Below are 19,313 nucleotides of genomic sequence, written 5' to 3'. Positions count from 1 at the left end.
GCGAATGCGAGTGAAAAGGGTGACTCTGGTTGGCCGCACAGAAAAGAGTCGACTGTGTGTGCACTGCAACGCAGATCTCGACGTGTGTGCGGGCCCGTCCCCTGCACGAGCCACTCGAGCAGCTGGGCGAGGGGCAGGAGGCCCACTGGGAGGTGGTGGAGCGCATCCTCTTCCTGTACGCCAAGCTCAACCCCGGCCTGGGCTACGTGCAGGTGAGCAGTGCATCCCAATTGGGCATGCTCAGTTTGTCGGGCTCTCGGGCCCCACGGGGTAGGTTCAATCTCGGGAGCCAGGAGAGGTGGCGGCCTTAGCCTAAGGCTGAAGAGACGCTCGTCTGTCTGACGCTGCCTGCGCTTTGAGTTGTAAATGAGCCTTCGTTGTTACATTTTCTTGCCAGAAAACCCCCAATATGTGGTCTATATGTTTTGACTCGACCATACAACTACAAAATTGTTTAACTTGCGTTGTTTAGCACCCACGATTGTCTTTGCATGCAGATTTAGTGGTCGTTTGTTTTTTAGTGGTCGTTTGTTTGAAAGCCGAATGTCATAGCCCAGGATTCTGTCATCTCGGGCAGAGTGAATGCCAGCGTGCTGAATTCTTTTTTCCCTGTTACAGCATTTTCGCACGATATCGCAGCATGAAAATATGCCTTTTTTGCCTTTTAAGTTTCAAATGCTCTAGGTATCTGTGTGTGTGTGTGTGTGTGTGTGTGTGTGTGTGTGTGTGTGTGTGTGTGTGTGTGTGTGTGTGTGTGTGTGTGTGTGTGTGTGCATGTGCATGCGCGTGTGTAAGGAGGGGGGGCGTGCGTGCGCGAAAACAGCGTAGTAGCGATAAGCTATCATGTACTGTTTATAAACAGGCGACTACAATAGTCAAATAATCTGTTTGGCTTCCACGGGTACGAATCAATCATTTTTTTCTTTTGCGTTTTATTTTGATATGCTTAGGGGTCTCAAGTACCTACTGCAATCTCGCTACCAAATTAGCCAAAGTAGCAGACGCTGCTGTTGCATCCGGAACTCGTGCGGTGTTAAGTAACCTGTAGTTTGTTCTTGCATTGTGCAGGGAATGAACGAGATTATTGGCCCCATCTACTACACGCTGGTGTCTGATCCAGACCCAGAATGGAGGCGTGAGTGACTTCTTTGTTTGGAGAGCTCCTTGGCGGGATGGATGGTTTGGTGCACGAGTACAGTTACAGTGCTCAACTGGCCATGGCGAGGATTCTGTCTGGAGGTTCCCAATAACACCGTACAATTAATTGCACTCGCTGCTTTACACTGCTAACTGTTTGCTGGACCACTGCGGGCAAGTGGAAGGAAGTCACAGCGAATTTCCAAAAACGGGCATAAATATTTTGAAACTTTATGTACCCAATGGACAAGTGTAGGTTCTTTGAAATGACGAGAAAGGCCAAAAAAACATCCATTCTGTTATACCTGTAACATCACCAATGATTTTATTAGTTGCGCACGGAAGCCGAAGGCATTACGGTAGTGTTGACTGGTGCTTTTGTCATTGTTTCTGTGCAAAATAACACCTAACAGTTGGGGTTGCCATGACAGATGCATTCATTATCGAGCTATTTGCCATGTTGGGTAATTGCAGGCATATGTCAAAATTGAGACTTCGTGCTGTCATGCATGCTTCCCCACTCCCCCCTCATTGGGGAATAAAAGGAGCAGAATGCCATACTTAACAGTAATTGCTTCTGTAATGTGTCCATTTATTGTCAAATAATTTTACATTTTGACAAGCACTTGCACTGTGCTTGTCAACCCCGAATCCCGCACGCTCACACGAGAATCTTAAAATGGTTTGGCGAACGGCGCGTCATGCCTAATCTAAACATGTAGATGAGGTGTTGACCGAAATTGGGGCAAGTGCAGGGTAATAAATGTGCAGGCAACAGCAGACCAGCTTCAGACCAGCTTCCCAAGTGCTGCAGTGTCAGCACCTTCTTGTCCAGAGTGCCTCATCTCGGTTTCTGGGAGTTTGAGCTGGACAAGTTTACTGTTTTCCTTAGGTCGCTTACAGACACAAAAGGCACATTACTGTAGGTTTTAAAAAATGGTTGACACCTGGCCTCATTTGTTTGGAAAACAGGGAACTGTCAGTATGCAGCTCTCATTTCTAATCTGAAGAGATTTTACCAGGACAGCTTGGGTGTGACCAGCTAGTCAGGATGCCAAGAAGAAGCACCAGGGTGGAATAAGTCCAATGCCAAGGAGTTGAGAGGTGCTTCCCAAAAGCACCTTCCTCTTATCCTCTTATACTTCCTCTTATCACATTGAAAAAAAAACTGCGCAAAATATCTGAACAAGGGAAGGGCAGTGGACACATACTGCGCAACACGCCTCTACTCCCCTTCTCTTGTCCACATATTTTATGCAGTTTTTTTCATTGCAGTAATGCACAAACTAGCCCAAGTTTGTGTTCCACCTTCCTCTTGCCGTTTTGCCACATATCACTGGAGCAGTATGGATGAGGCCGCTGCCAGTTGTGAAGAATGCTGGTACATGTTTTCGAACTTTGAATAGCTTTGATGAATTATCCTAAATTTTTGGACAGGGCTATTCGATTGAGGCTGAATCGAATATTGGATTATGCACTGTGACATTCACAAGTTTCGAATAATCACACAGCCCTAATAGGTGAGCATATCCAGCTGACTAAACAGTGTTAACAGCATTATTTATTGCAGGGAAGCAGTTGAACAGTGTGAAGTTGAAACTTCATGACATGCGCCTATCACTGTTTCTTGCTCATTATTTTTATGCATGTTGGTTGGGTTGATTTTAATTTACTACTGCTAGAAGTCCTTCGATAAACAAGTTCATGCTGTATATTCCCATTCTAAGCTGCACGTCGTTTATCTTTCCAGGTCAGGAAGTTTACGTCAGCTTCACTTACTTCAGAGGCTATGCGAGGTAGACGTCGGCTAGCTTGAGCTAGCAGAGCGTGAGTTTAACATGGCACGAAACAGTGAAAACAGTTTACGAATACCGAGTTTCCGTTAAATGTGGTCACTTGTGCCTGCGCCATTCTGCTGGGTACGCAAAAGTTGTTGACTGGGAATTTGGCCGTGTTGATCAGTCGTATGAGAGACCATGCAAGTGCTACTCCACGACAGCTGATTGCTGGAAAGTGAGTTTTCTGTGCTTCAAATTGGCAGTCCCCCAAAACGACTATGTAGTGCCTTCAGGTGGTGTCGCCAGGCGCGCACTCCTCTGTGGCGCAGCCTTGCAGGAAATCGGAAAGCGTGGCCTTCTCACGGGGCGACGTTTCTCCTTCTTGGGCTGGCAGGGCACGCGGAGGCGGACTGCTTCTTCTGCTTCACGGGCCTGATGTCGGAGATCCGGGACTTCTTCATCAAGACGCTGGACGAGTCGTCCTCGGGCATCGGGGCCATGATGGAGCGGCTGATGCAGCTGCTGCGGCGCCGCGACGACCGGCTCTACGGCCACCTCCGGCAGCTGCAGGTGGAGCCGCAGTACTACAGCTTCCGCTGGATCATGCTGCTCCTCTCGCAGGACTTCCCCCTGCCGGGTCAGTCCCCCCTGCCCCGTACGGTGTGCGACTGTGGGGGACTCGCGTCGCCTCACACGCCCTGCTTGCGGTGCTTTTAAAGTCACGTTTTTTGGTTGGCAAGCACTCCGAGTGAAGCAAAAAGGCGCGCTTCAGAAGAAAAACAAATTGAAAGTACTGCTTGTCTAGTTGGCCACGCGAAGTATTTTAAGAATACGCGATATTGCTTGTCAGTGGGTGTTTCTTTTTCCTATTATTTCAGTGTCACGGAATGAAACTATTCGAGTAATTCAAAATGTTGTCTATACAGCGGACAGTGGTCTGCAACTCCCTACTGCCATGTACTGTGGTTTGTAGAGCTACAGTCGCTGTCAAGTGTGCGTGTTGCCTTGTTTCGAGGCTTGAATGGGTACTCTGAAGCAGTGGCCTGTTGCATCACTTGTTAATGTTATCTCTGTAAGTGTGTATTGTGAAACACTTGCGTCTATTCATTGGCTTGTCAATGCGAGACACTAACGAAATACGAGAACACCAACACTTGACAGTGATTCGCAAAATGTGCTAGTGGACCTCTATTAACATTAGTGTCTCGCAGTGACGAGCCAATGCGGAATAGACACGTGTTAATAGAGGTGCACTGGCGCACTTTTCTATTGCCGGGAAACAGAAGTATGTTTTGACTGTTGGGCACCTGCGTTGCAGTGAGAGTGCACTACCCTGCAAGAGTGCTCCCACGTCCTCTACGAAATCTGTTCACATTGATTTTGGGAAGCGTACTGTGGGGCTCATAGTAATGGCCAGTGTGCATCGCATTGCCAGAAAATTTCAGCGTTATTTCTGGTTGCATCAGGAGGAAATGTGTTCATTTGCTCGTGGTGCGAGTAGAAATTGCGCTGAAATTTCCTGGCTGAACACTGACAGGAGCGGAATGCATGTGAACATTATCACATTCATCCCCGTACTAACATTCAGACCAGCCTGCACACAGCAAGTCAAACTGTGGCACTTTAGCGCAGCGGTGTTTTTCGGTGCGAGCCAAATGCAGACATAGAAAGCTTACAGGATGAAGCCCGAGAATCAAGTCCATACTACTCCTCATTACGAGTGTCAATCAAAATCCCACGCTACCTACCGTTTCTACTATTGCAGTGGATCATCTCAGCTTAGACTTCTCTCTAGGTGTTATTGTGTGAACCTCTATGTTTTACGCGGTTTGGTTGTACAGATATAAAGTTAGCAGTCTCCAAAGATTGTAATGGTTTGAGGAGCTTTTTGGTCGTACTGGTTTTACTGGTGGCTGCGTTGCACCTCGTCCTGGTGGCATCTGTGGCTCCATTCTTGCACTTGATTACTCACAGTTGAGCGGCAGTGTGTGTGGTTCGTACTATGCTCACAGAGCTTGAAGCACAATTTCTTTTTTCTTTTCGTGGCACCAGGGCAGAAATGAGAAACAACAGGGGTGGTTTTGAAAGTCAGGGCTACAGTGTGGTCCACTTGTAGTAAGTGTGAATACCTAATATAACGATATACCAGTTATAACAATAAGTCATTTGAGGGCTATCAACTTATGCATCAGGGACATGGAAAAATAAACCATTTGCACCGACAGATGGCAGCCCATGTATCGTATTCACTGGTCAAATTTTTGCTCTTTGGACCGTGCCTCATAAAAGTACCGAATGGGACATCTGAGTTGTGAATTCTCCTAAATGAAGGGTGCCAAGACTGGCCGGAATCTGTGTGTGCGTGAGTGGCTCGTGCAATCACCGCATGCAGGGATCGTCAAATTAACAGAGAGCTTTGCATGTTGGTGCAGTGCATCACAATGTCGTTCCGGTCACTTTCTTATGGCCTATTCCTTCTATGCTAATCGTGCTTCATATGCTAGAAAAAAAGATGGGCAGGAAAAAGTGGCGGTGATGGCACAAAAAGAAACGCTTGTTTTCTCCGCCATGGCTGCAGAGTTTGCGTTGCTGCCATTGAGTAATGTAAGTAAAGAAATGGATAAATAAAATAAAGGAGGTGCGCAAGCTTAGTGAAGAAGTGAATGCGGCACACGTATTCTTTTGGTGCCAAAATCAATGATTTAATACCGGTGGCGGTTACATATCTTAGCAGGCATGATGCCCACACACTGCGAGTGGCAAGTTAATCAGTGCATTGCACACGAGTGGGATCTCGTTACTTGTGGCAACATAGAGTGACAGAGAGCAGCCCTTAGCTCTTGGCAGCCTTTAGCAGCTGGACCACCTAGAGGTGTTTAGGCGTGCCATCACGGGCAGTATTTGGTGGCCGCTGCCAGTAAAGGTGTGGATGACAATTTGTAGCACAGCTTTTACCAAAGTTATCGGCACTTTTCCTGCATGGGGGGGACTTTGTTCCATGCTTAAGTCCCGTGCGAGTTCACTGTCGCTGCCAGCGCTGTGCTGCCAGTGCTGGCTGCGTTGCGTCTCGTCCCGGTGGTATCTGTGGCCGTGATGGCGTTCGCATTAGGCGCTTTGCGTTTCCACATGCGGGAAGGACTCCATATTTCATAAGCACTCCATAAGCACTACTCAATTGTGATGTTTCCAGGCCGTAATATGTGGACGGCGGTTTATTCAAGGAGCATACAAAGAGACATCTTCACTGTCAGCTTATTGAGTTCGACTACTGGAAGCGGAGATTGCGATTGCAAGTGATTGCATTTCACTGGCGCACTGTTTACCACACTGGGAAGGCGCCAGTGCGGGAGCTCGCAAGAGTGGTGTAGGAGAAAGCTCGCCCGCCGTACCCTTTCATGTATGGCCTCTCAGGTTTGTGGCTTTGGGCAGCGGTTGATGCGGTGTTGATGCCATGGGCATCACCGACATGTCAAAAAGCATTTCTTGTTTCGTCGGGGATAAATCATAGAAGTCCAAGCCAGCCCTCTCGGCCAGAAAAACATTTTTGGCGTCGGCCATTGCTTGCAGACGTGAGAGCACCTAGACCGCATCGGTGCTTTGCTCCTCCTTTGTGACGCGATGGCTGCGTCACGAAAAAATTAAAGGGAAATGGGAGAGAGAAATGCCAGCTTTATGTGCTCATTTCTCGGCAAATAACTCATCGTTGCTGGTCGAACAAAAGCCGAGAGAGCTATGAGACGTATGATCTTTCAGTTAAAACAAAATTTCATTCAGCCTTTAGTGTCCCCCCCTTTTTTTTTTTTAGCAGTCTGCTGTATTCGTCGATTCTTTAGCACGGGCGCCTTATTTAGATGGGAAACTATTATTGTATTTTAGGTAGCTTTCTTTGTAACAGTCCAGATACAGCGCTAAGTGGTTGTAACTATCGAATTTTTTTCTCTTTGCCATTGTCTTTGTAAGCAGACTGCACCGTGTCTGCATTTTTTGAGCTTAGTGGTAAAGGGAGGGGCGGGGGAGGGGTGCTTTCAACTGTGAATTTGCTCTGTGCCTTTGTTGGCAAGTGCAATGTGCTCATCACAGATCAGAATGCAAGGGAACAGTGAAGTGCAGGTAGGGCACAGTTGTTTTTGTAGGTTCATCATAACGTGAAGCCAGGCTTCCCTTGTCCAATTCCCCTGAATTCAAGGCACATTCGCAATACTGCTGAACCCAAGGGTGCGGGTCGGATCCCAGCCACTGGTCCCATTTTTCTGATGTAGACAAAAAAGAAAACACTTATGTGTGGAGATTTTGGCGTGCATTAACAACTGTCACCAGGTTGTTTAAATTAATTTGTAGCTCTCCACTATGGCGCACCACATAGCCCGAGTGTAGATTTTGTGGGTAAAATACCTGAAATTTGAAAAATTTTAAGGTGAAAATGTTTGTTTCACCCCAACTTCTTGCCAGGTATAGGTTACTTTTTTTCTTTTTGCATTCATTCTGCGACTGGAAACGTGTTGTGGGGCGTGTGTCCTCATTTCGTCCCTATTCCATTGGAGGGAATTAATCGGGCGCAATTCTACTCCCTGTTATTTCTGGGTTGTTGGAGTTCGAACCCATTCTCATGCTTGGAATGGCCGGATTGCTCAGTTCCATTTGTTTATTTCCTAAACACTAGGAAGGGCTCCATGGTAGAAGCCTTACAACACCAGTGGATACATATAGAGATGTGCGCGTTGGCACTGCAGACGCAGTGCCCAATAGCTTGGAATGGGGTCAGCAAAGTCTACAGTGGCCTTACCAGCAAACTGGCATCTATTTCCACCTCCAGGAATTGCATGCAAAGCGGGACGGTTTTGTGAGCTGTTTCAGTTTACTCTTTCACTCGATTTTTTTTTTTCTATTAAGCAGTGGTTTCGTGAGTTTTCTTTTTTCATTATTTGTGAAAGTGAAAACAACAACAAAAAAAAGCAGTTGGCTTCTTTGCGCTGCACAAGCGTCCGGCAGTACAGCGAGCAGGGTTGTTGCAGGCAGCTTGTGGAGCGCTGCAAACAAAAAAGTACTCAACGAAAACGAATAAACTTGCGGCTTTGCAAGTGAGGATGCCCTCGCCAGAGCGTGTGCTCAGAATTTCACCTTTGTCTTCGCAAGAAAAGTTCATTGCTCTCGCCACAAGTTCACCATCTGTGTCCGAGCACAGCTCAAGGCTGCTTTCCCTCGATGACGGTGAAGAAGAGAGCTTATGTTTGCATGTGCTTTCATTGTTTTGTAGGGAGCAAGCAGCCATTTTGCCGTACTGTAGCCGTGTGACCGTTACTGCTGGCCAGTAACTGGCCGAGTGTAACTGGCAAATTGTCGAGAAATACCGTGATCGCAACACAAGGCTGTGCAGGGGATGTCAAGCTTGTTCAGAAATTAGTTTTTTTTTTTTTTTTTTTCTTAGAAAAGCCTTGTCACGAGATCTCTAGGTCTTTTTAAAACCTATAATCTACACTGTCATAACTTTAATAAAGAGACAGTTGATATTTTTTGATGGCTATTTAAGTTTTGGTTCATTTGCTATTTGAAATGGGAGCCACTTAGCTGGTCGCTTTGAAAGGAAGTAAGTTTTATTTCCAGGTGTTGTGATGAACTTGCATGTGCACATTTATCTTCTTTGGTGTGCCAAACCAAATTCGTTACAAAAGCAAGGCTGATACTATTGGGGAATAGACTTTAAAATTCTTTGCTTCTTGCGGTTCCTGTGGGTTGTCTCGCTGTGCCAAAACCTGTTGTACTGCTTCAGAGCATTCATCTTGCTGACCTAAAGCCTGTATTGCCACCCCAAAACACACTTTTGGCATATGGGAATGCCATTTTGCTGGTACAAAAAACTTTTGGCTGCTTCGAAAACTGCTACAAAATTACTCTAGCCATTCACATCATGGAGGTGAAACCAATAGACACTCATTAGCAAGTTCACATGGAACTGCCTCGGAAATGGAGGTGGAGCTAGTGGCTGGGATGCCACTTTGCGGAGTACATTTGTAGCAGGGCGTTTCAGCATGTGCCTGATCTTAACTGCGCGGTAAGGACATTGTCAGTGCGGAAGCTGTCTGTCGTGCCAGGAAATATCTCAAGTATGGCACAGTGGTTGTGAAAATGGCTCATATTCTTGTAACCTTGCGCTCGCCGCGTGACCTTGCAAGAGCCCTCCAGTGTTGCTGTAGGATAATGAAATGGGCACAGATGAAACCAAGCATGAAACCAAGCAAGGCAACATTAGTTGTAGCTGGACAGTTGAGTCCAAAGCCTGTGTTCTCTTCTCATTTTCTGTGTGCATGTTTATCCGTACAAAATGAGTGCTGAATCGGGGTCGGTGTTTGAAAGGACACTTGTGTGTCTTTTGTGCAGATGTGCTTCGCATCTGGGACTCCCTGTTTGCAGACCCCAAGAGGTTCAGTTTCCTCATCTACATATGCTACGCCATGCTGTCGTGAGTGGCGTCTTTTTTTTTTTTTTCTTTTTTTTTTTTCAAAGGGGAAGAAGGCTCATGGTCTACCTGGCATAACACTGGAAGTGCAATGCAAAAACAAAATGGTAAATACTGGGCCGATTCGAATGGAGTAGAAGGAGAACCCCGAATTCTGTAAACTCTTGGAGAACACAACTTGAGTGAGCCCCTGAGGGGCTGAATTAATTGATTTATGAGGGCTTCAAGTTATGTGCAAAAAGAGAAAAAAAGGTCAGTCATATAGGCAAGTGTTGCAAGAGGGTGACCGGAACTATGGCAGCGAAAATTTAGAAATGGAAGACGACTTGGATGCTGGCTAGTTAGTTAATGATCCTTGAAAAAAAAAAAAAAAAAAAACACTATGCGACAAAAGGAGGACAGAGACGGTTGGGGTAAAGATCAACACAGAGCTTCCAACTTTATTTTTCAAAGAAGCGGCAGCACCTGCACATACTGCACAAGAACCGGAATAGAGGTGAAATTTTCCATCAAAAATGCAACAAGAAAAGTCAACCCTCAACTTACATTCGGGTCATTGGAGGAAAAACTACGACATTCTCGCAACAATGGCTGACTTGAGAGCTAAAGCTACCATCTTGTTGTTTCGACATTGTTGGTCTCCCTTGTTATCAGCATCGAGCTGCTAATGTACGTATGTATTTATTGATCATTCGGAAGGGAGGAAGGTCCACCAGCAGGCGTAAATTGTCTCGCCTGGGGGTGGACACCGGAACGCGTGCTGGTGTAGAGGAGGGGGGATGGGGAGGAAAGAATACATAGGAATAGGGGGATAGGCGAGAAGGTTAACATGGTGCATATATACAACACAAATGGGATGTCAACAAGGACCATATATAAAAAAAGAAAGAAGAAAAGGAGTTAAACAATAAAGCAGTGAGAAACACTACATATAAACTAAAAAACGTCATTGTCAGTCATGCATAACAACGGCCTGTCCTCGGGAGGCACCCATCATTTCGGCCGCGGGAGCTGCCACACATGATTAGAGTGCGCAGTGGTTCCTTTGTCTCATCATTGCGGACACCAAGTGACCATGTACAGTCGGGATCAGTCACGGCGGGTCCTTCAAGCTGCATAGTGGCAAATTTCAGAACATTGGAGATAAAGGTAGTGCTGCCTTTTTCCCCTTGTAGGCTCTTGCATGGTACCACCATCACCCCTGGGACTAACTCGTCGCCTTTTTTCTTCGTTAAAGGGACATAAAGTGGATTTTTCAAGCTCCTGTTTTTGCTTGCACTGCCTTTGCTGGCTCAAATAAACACACTTTTTATCGTTTATCCTCCAGGCGGGCGCAGGGCAGGGCCGGATTAACAGGGCTGAGGGCCCCTGCTGTCTCCCCCACCTTGCCTTCCCGTCATTCTCGAGACTTGACGCTTTTTAGCATTCGCTGCAAAGAACACATGCCGTATTCACTCGAAGAATCTTCTGAGAGTTTATGAACATCGCCTGGGCGTCTAGATTGTCATCGGAATTGAACTGTGCCAGGAGACGAAGAGGCGTAGACAGCATTAGGATTTGTTGGGCTAGTTGGTTCGTACTGAAGGAAGGGTAAACTGTGCAACCATTTAAGACGAAAAGAAGAAACACATACGCCAGCTAAGTGTCACATGTGTTTCTTCCATTCGTCTTAACCTTTGGCGCACTTTACCCTTGTTTCACTAGACATCTTCTTTCGAAAAGCGGGAAGCGCATTCGTAAAAAATGGCTTCCTCTATCTGCTGCACTAATTTGGCAGCGCATGATTTGGTTGCCTGCGTGTGAGCACTGCCAAAGTGGAAACTGTTTGCACGTCCTTACGGGAAATACGTTGCCAATTGTCTGGCCTTCTCGAAGCCAGATGATTGGTAGACGGTAGAGATTAAATGAGGTAATCTCTATGTCAGACCAGGGGAAATCATCACGATCATCACCATTAATCATCATCAAAACTTTTTCGAACCAAACCACGAAGTCTGCCATTTTTCTGCAGCCCTCGGGAGGACCCCTAAGCTCGGAGGGCCCGGTTCATTTGAACCCTTTGAACTCTTTCGTTACGGCGGAAAAACGGCCGATTTTGAGTGCTTCCACAAAACTATTTCTTTCTCTTGAGCTAGTTTTGCACTATTTCTTTCTCTTGAGCTAGTTTTGCTATGCATGGAATTGTACCTTATAGATTGCTTTTACAAACACATACCAGCAGTTTTGTGAAAGGTACAGTTACTTACAGTTTATTAGTCAAATAATCAAAAAAATGCACAAAAAGTATACACGCTACGTATATAGGCCATTGTAATGAGCCTAAAAGTTATTTTAGGAGTTCTAAGATATGCAAATTGTTCCTACATTTCTTGGCTATAATTCAATATATATATATATATATATATATCTCAACGCTGTGCACCAAGTTTTCTGTTTTTGTGGGCCCGTTAACGTAGCGGAACTGACGGCTGTGCCATTCCTCGAAGCCACTCAAGTGTAAGTCGGTCATGCATCCAAGCACACTTTGTGTTCTGACACGAAATCCTTTTCACTTTAGTGGTAAAAAACCAGAAAAAAAAAATCCTGTGCTCTTGAGATGTGTTGCGCATCGCTCCGTAGCGGTAATCTGACACGAGTGCCAGGCTATCATGAAGGTGATAACGCGATATGACACGGCACATTTGGCAAAACATCCCCACCGTACATTGTCCAGACCCTACACATCAATGTGTAAAGCCGCAGTCGTCAGATAGGAAGCTCGTTTTGTTTATAAATACAGCCCAAATACAGCGGACGCCGTTTTCACACAACTCGCCACTACCGCGGGTTCAAATTTCACTCTTGGCGCGGTCTCTGCACGTGAAATATAAACAAAACATAATAGAATCGAAAAATGAGTTGTCAGTAAATACGCCAGATGGCGTTAGTTGTCCGCCAGGCGCCGTTTTTAGCTTTCGCGGGACGTTTGAAATCATCACCTATGGCGCCGTAAGGAAAGAGTTAACCATGGATAATCCGCGCCTGGGTGGGAGTAGCATCTTAATTTGAGGACACATTGCTTACTGTGCTCGATTGTGGCTGCCTGGGTTTTTGAGAAAGGTGCTTGTTTTGATTTGGTAAAGTTGGGTGCTTGTTAGGGCGTGGCCTCCGCGATCGGCTGCCGGCGGCGCGCCGTTGCTCCGGCCGTTCCAATCGCCCGGAGAGAGCGTAATTCCGAAGAGGCCGTTTCGCCGTTTTCCGCCGCACCGCGGCGCGCTTAGCCTAAGGTCGCTTACCGTGGCGCGGGCGGGCGCACAGGAGGAAAACTCGGCCTGCGCAGCGTGTGTGAGACGTATAATCGAAAATTACAACCGCTCATCAATGCAGTAGATAGTAGTTACAGGTGCCATTAATTACTAACCGTTTAATTTTTGACGTGGACTGGGGCCGCTGTGAAGCGTAAGTGAATTCATTGCACATCAGTAATTTTTATTTTTGTTGTCGCGCATATTTAAAAAGATAAGGTTTTATTTCTGGAAAACTTGTATTTGTTATTTTAGTACATGAAAGAGCGCGTGATACAAAGAAAGAGCGCAGTGCATTGATTTTTTTTTTGTGAGTACCAACGATATCACTTTTTTTGTTTGCATTCATTCAAGAGAAAAATTGTTAAGTGAAGTGTAATCTTTCACGACGCATAGGTGTCTTACAAAGCGTTGTTCCGATCCAGTGTTGGGTAAGACAAACTTCCTGCAATGCTTTCGCTGAAGTTGCCTGGCTGGAACTGGGTCAATTTTTTATTTATTGAGGTTTAACGCGTCGACGCTACATAAGCGATGAGGCGCGCCGTAGTAGAGGGCTCCGGATTAATTGTGACCACCTGGTTATGGGCGTCGGCAGGATTTTACCTTGAGGGGGCAAATCTATTGTTGCGCGAAGGAAGGGGGAGAGGGCATGAGGTAAAGTGTTAGAATGGTTTGGGTGAGGGGGGGAGCAAGGGCCTTTTTTGCACCCCCTCCTCCCTCCCGCTGACGCCCATACGCCTGGGGATTTTTAACGAGCGCCGAAATCTGGAACACACGGGCGCTTTCGCTTTCGCCTCTAGCAGAAAAGCGGCCGCGAATCGAACCCGCGTCCTTGAACTCAGCAGAACATTTTTCCCGCGGTTGCCAATAACATTGGAGGCTAATGCACCGAAGATACATCTGGGCAAGAGGACAAACAAAGTCATTTCAGGATACGTTATACTTTAATTACGGCAAAGAAAACCCAGAAACGCAGGCACACACACACGCATGCACACACGCGCGCGCGCACGTGCGAACCTACACACACACACACATTGACACGCGCCGCGAACACACCGAGAAACGCAGGCACACACACACGCATGCACACACGCGCGCACGCGCGCACGTGCGAACCTACACACATACACATAAACACGCGCCGCGAACCCACCCACATACGCATGCACACACCCGCACGCCACACAGGCGCACGAACCCCCACGCACACACACACGTAACATGCACGCGTGCGCACGCGACCGCACACGCAAGCACACGAGCCGTGAAACAACACGCGCGCACTGTGGCCAAGTACTTTCGAAACAGCCTGCAAGGCATGAAAAGGTAAAGCGCCGTGAAAGCTCGCGAAAAGGCCGTAAAAATGACAAAAGAATTCAGCACACTGGCATTCAATCTGCACGAAATGCGAAAAGAGTTTGGGCTGCCTCATTCGACTTACACGTAACCAAACCGGCTGCATGCAAAACGAACATGTGCCTTTTAAACAACGTACGTACCTTAACTTTGTACTGCTTGCAGGAACGAGTGAAAACACATCGAGCGCATACTCAAGGTTTGTCTGCAGTGAAAACTCGACAACGAAGACTGACGAACACCTGAAATCGCAGGCAGTGTCGGGCAGATGAGCCTCGCTTCAACCTTAGGCTAACGGCGCCGCCTCGCGGCGCGTGTCGGAGTTAACCAAATTACAAGTTTTTGCTGGGGGACGCGCCGAATGGGACGGCCGGAGCAACGGCGCGCCGCCGGCAGCCGATCGCGGAGGCCACGGTTAGGGTTGAGCCTTAAAGGCATGAAACAATACTTTTGTGCTTGCTTTCTTGTCTCTCGTTGATTAGGAAACTACGAGACAAGCTCATGATGGGGGACTTCCCTTCCAACATCAAGCTTCTCCAGGTCAGTAGCACTCCACCATGTTGGGTGGCATTTTTTTTTCCCCCTTTGTAAGGTAACTTCTGGTGTTTACTGTGTGTTTTTGGGTAGTTAGAGTGCAACCAGTCTGTATCGTGATTGTAAGCAAAGCAGCCACCAGGATTTAGAATGAAACCACTGCTGTGTTAGTGTTACTTGGATATTGGCAGCTAGGTGTAAATAGATTGGGACGAGCACGAGGTTATGTGGGGTGCCACTGGTGTGTCTGTTATGTTTGGTGTTATGCTATGGTGTGTCTGTGGGGTACCACTAGTGTGTCTGTTATCGAGTGGTGCTGTTTCAGCGGATGCACCAGTTGTCATATGAGCACGACGATGAAATCGTGTTGGCTGTGAGCGCGGCCTCCCCGGGAGCGACTTGCACTGCAGTCATGGGGACATGCGAAGGCCCATGATGTGCTGGAGCAGAGCTCAGTGCTCTGCAATACTTTTCACCACCCTCTTCCGCAGTGTTCCCAACATTGCTTGACCCCCCCCCAGGCGACGTCGATGAAAATTGAGTTATAATTGACTTCTCCCTGATCAATCTTTATCAAGATTTTCAACCCCAAAGTGGGATCAACAACCTTCAGCGAAATTCCGGGGTTTCAAAAGGGCACCGAATGTGCAGGGCTTAGCAGCAGTTCACGAGACCAAAAATGTGACTGCAGTGAAGCTTGTGACCATCGTCAAACTGTGCTTTGGTGACAGGCTGCCAGTAAAACTTGCTCGGAATGGAGTTTTGCGGGTGCACTTTTGAAGGGAATTGCCAAAACACAACTGCAAGCTCTAAAGGACATTACTTGCACCCGACCTGTGACAGATGCCCAGGTGACGTTTCAGCCAATTGAAAATTAAAGTGGCTCACAGTCATAAATTGGTTGACTGAAGCTACTAGACTAGCCTAATACACCCTCAGAGAAGGGACAAGCTTAAAACCTCGTTTTCATACTTGTCTACCTGGTTCCTGGTGAACATTACCTGTGTTTCTGTTTTTTGTATCTCAGAGCTGCTACTTGCTACTTTGTCATCAGTGAGAATGAAGCCCGAATTTGTCGAGACAAAAACAAAAGCCCTGATTTCTCATGAGCTTGCAAAGTTTCATATAGCACCCAATTTCGTCTCACCCCCGATAATTATGAGACAAGGACGAAGGACTCTAACTATACTCGGTGACAACTTAAGAACGGCACCGGAAGTTGCCAATGTGCCTTATCACCGTAGTCGGATGTTTCTCCCCGTAGCGCAAGTAGGGTGTTACTGGGAATATTTTGAACATGGCATGAGCCGTTCCCGTGATTTTTTGGGCTTAATTTGCTTATAAACGACTCCAGTGACGACAAACAAACTGCGTGAGACAAGGCAGACGATATCATGCATTCATAGCAAACCCCTTTCAAAACGCGCGCGCACTGATGTCACAGGTCCGGCGCTTTAGTGGAGTGATACACTACATGAGGTGGTGCCGTTCTTGAGTTGTAACCGAGTATAGTAGATGGCGGTGCTGCAGTGGTGGAGATATGCAGCCAACCCTGACATGTGCTTTCACTACTGCCCCAGAAGCAGCCGCTGTGACCCTCTCGGTCATCAGTGCTAGAAAAAGGTGACTTTACTTTGCCCACCAAGTGGGGCTAAGATGAGTGGTGTTTGGAATGTGTGCTCACTTGTGTATTCACAAATCTTTCTAGTGACACATGCTTTGTTTCTTCACCAGAAAGATGTATCGGGCTGTGATTGTAAGCAAAAATGACTTATAAATAGGGATGCACAAATGTCAAATTTGGGACTGCAAATCGTATACACATGGTAAAAGCTGACTGCGAGTCGAATATTTTTGTATGTGTATATCTTTGCTTAGCTTATATGAATCTTCTCCAACATAGCTACAATAAACAAAGATAGCTTATGGAGTTAGTACTTGACAGACCTGAGCTTTCGTGTACTTGTTGCTGAGAAAATATTACAAAAAAAAAAAAGCACTGACGGTTACTATACTCCCTAATGCGAAATTTGAGCGCAGTGTGAACTGCAGTCTTCTCTGTCACGCCACATATCTGCTGTGTCTCGGGAAGTGATCGCGTGATCAGTGAACGCACAGCAGTGCGCGCTACTCTGCCATTATCTTGCAGCGCGTTGCTGCCGCCGAGCATGTTGTTGCAAATTGTGTTTGAACGTCTCGCGCAAATGTCACATGGTTCAGATAGGCCGTGAACTGCGGAGGGGTGTGCGGCGAAGTCTGAGGGGGAGGCAGTGAGAGATGACGCCATGGCAGGGCTTGCTGCCGTCCCCCCCACACTTTTACCCCACTTTCCTCTGGTGTTTTCTTTGTCTTCGCTTGCTTGGTTACAACGGCGTCACCATTGCCGCTGTTGTTAAACCACAGTAGCAGCCGCCAGTGTGCTTCACGCTAAAAATAAGAATGAAAGATTGAGACGGCAAAACAGCGCAACAAAATTTGGCATACATTTCCATGAAGAGTTTCTCAACGTGCTGCGAGTACAGGGATTAAATATATTTGTCTGGTCCCCTGAGTCATTGAAAAGGAACTAGCCATGCTACAGGCCAGTACAGTAGAACCCCGCTCTTACGTTCCTCAGTGCTGCATTTTCCCGGCTGCTGCGTTGTTTTTGTCTAGTCCCAGCGCAGCTCACATAAAGTCCCATGTATTAAAATCCTCACTTTTACGTCGTGGCTCGGAGTACATTCCTGGATCATTCATCAGAATCTGACACTCCGAACCCGCCCAGGCAACATGCGTGGACCGCCGTTTTGACGTTTGACGAGCCTTGGCCAGGCTTGGCTACGGGACTGACTGCATGAAGCCGCATGCCGGTGTGATTCATCACCACTAGATGGCCCTATGTTACTCTGTGCTTTCACCATCATCACTGCGCTTACAACGGAAGTTTCATTTCGGAATGCCGGAAGTGCGTGTTCGCCATAAAAGCACCACCGCAAGAATAGCACGCGCTCTCGTCGTCATCGTGCTCTTCAAGCTTTGAGAACACCATTGAACTTGCAACCGCGAACTTTGTCGTGCCTTGATGGCATCGCGAAAATGGGAGGCGCTTTCCCTTCAGGAAAAGCTTCACGTACGAAACGCAGTCGACAAGCAGCCAGTGAGCAAATGCCTAACTTGTGCAGAATATAGCAAGCCGGAAGCAGGAGAGAACCCAGGCAGGAAATGCGCATAGTATAGTACCTTCTTCAGCTTTTTTAACAGGCGGCGCGCACCGCAGCATCTCCTGGCAAAAAATAACGGTATAGTCAAGTTGCGTATTTTGAGATTTTTGTGAGATGCTTAGAAATGAGTGCCCATGAGCTCAATGGTGTGAGTATTATAGCAAGGAGCTTGCGCGAATGGAGCATTGGAATCGCAAGGGATCATTGTCCTTGCAGAATTTCCCGGACGTGGACGTGAGCGAGCTGATTGCCGAAGCGCTATCTGCCCAGCAGAAGGACCTTACCTCGTCCAGCTGATGGCTGGCCGTGGCCCTTGCGCACCTCTTCTACTCTTTTTGTTTCCTAGGCCACACCAACCGGTGATGCTCTCTGAGGGCCGGCAACAATAAATATTTTTTTCTTTTGCTTCGTTACGCCTTGGGTGGTAGCTCATTTTTTCCATTTCCATTCGAGGCTGCCCACGAGACGAAAGAAGCACTTGTGTTGCCTTTTTGTGGTTCTAATCAGTGTTTGTACTAACTAGCACTGTGCCATGTTCGTAACAGTACACTTGAAGCAGGTGTGAATAGTTACACGGCATGCCGATTTCTCTTCTCCCCAAAATTAAAACTTTGGCACTTTAACGCGCCAAGGCTACAGCTAAGCTGTATGTAGCTACACCTCAGCTAAGCTCCTAGGCTTGCCGTAGTGAAGGGCTCCGGATTAATTTTGACCACCTGGGGATTTTTCAACGGTGCTGAAATCTCGACAAACAGGTGTTTTCACTTTACCCTTCCATCAGAAAAGCCGCCACCACGGCTGGGATTGAACCCTCCGTCTTGGGCTGAGCAGCACTAAGCCTTAGCTGCTAAACATCAAGTTTCTTGTCATCTCATCAATACAAAGTTTTATGGCTTGGGGACATATTGTTTACTTGGCATGGCCTAATTTTGGAAAAGCAGTCTTGTGGTCTACGTGCACTATGCACATGTACTATGGTTGACCTTCGAAAGTGCGGAGCTGCTTAGCTGGAATTTTTGATTGTGATGATGTGTGGATTTCTATGGTGCAAGACCGACTGAGGGCAAAGAGCACCAGGAATTTCTGATTATCCGAAGGGATGTGCTGGTCTCATCCCATTTGCATACAATCCAATTGAAGGAATTGTTTGGTAATTCGAAGCTAGAAGCCCATTACGTCGGTTCATTAAAGTTATTGCTTAATAATGAGCTGTATCGAGGTGACTATCATTTCTTAAAGGGGCACTGACACAAAATTTTGAAGGCGAGATAACTTCGGAGATAGATTAGTGGGAACACATATACATCATCTGTAAAATATCAGCGGCGAATACAGCCTAGAACATATTTAAAATCAATTTTAAAGTGTGCGAAACGCAACCGAGCAGCCAGCAAAGGACCACGCGCAATCGACATCACGAGGATATTGTGTAAATAAACAACATCCAAACACGTCACGAGTTTGTGTTTGCCGCTTCCGCACTGCCGGCGTTTTTCGCCGGCTCGCCCGGCTCGCCGCTCCAATCGGAGGGCCGGAGGGCGGAGCTTCTGCTCTCGAGAACGAA

General features: G+C 47.0%; 1 protein-coding gene across 2 annotated transcripts in view; it reads left to right on the top strand.

The window, feature by feature from the left end:
• LOC144179716 (TBC1 domain family member 13-like) overlaps positions 1 to 18,162 on the top strand; it is a 46,327-nt gene extending 28,165 nt beyond the window's left edge. For both annotated transcript variants that reach the window (XM_077708170.1, XM_077708162.1), the window contains 6 exons: positions 75 to 212; positions 1,069 to 1,135; positions 3,310 to 3,552; positions 9,291 to 9,372; positions 14,495 to 14,552; positions 17,966 to 18,162. In XM_077708170.1, the coding sequence (XP_077564296.1) occupies positions 75 to 212; positions 1,069 to 1,135; positions 3,310 to 3,552; positions 9,291 to 9,372; positions 14,495 to 14,552; positions 17,966 to 18,046 (669 nt within the window). In that variant the 3' untranslated portion in view covers positions 18,047 to 18,162. The remainder of the gene's footprint in view (positions 1 to 74; positions 213 to 1,068; positions 1,136 to 3,309; positions 3,553 to 9,290; positions 9,373 to 14,494; positions 14,553 to 17,965) is intronic.
• Positions 18,163 to 19,313: the final 1,151 nt, after the last annotated feature.

This window comes from Haemaphysalis longicornis, unplaced genomic scaffold (assembly GCF_048455015.1).
Source record: "Haemaphysalis longicornis isolate Haplotype H1 unplaced genomic scaffold, Haemaphysalis longicornis Haplotype H1 scaffold_1, whole genome shotgun sequence".
Taxonomy (NCBI): domain Eukaryota; kingdom Metazoa; phylum Arthropoda; class Arachnida; order Ixodida; family Ixodidae; genus Haemaphysalis; species Haemaphysalis longicornis.
Note: the sequence above shows the minus strand (reverse complement) of the source record. Positions and strands in the feature narration are given on the sequence as shown.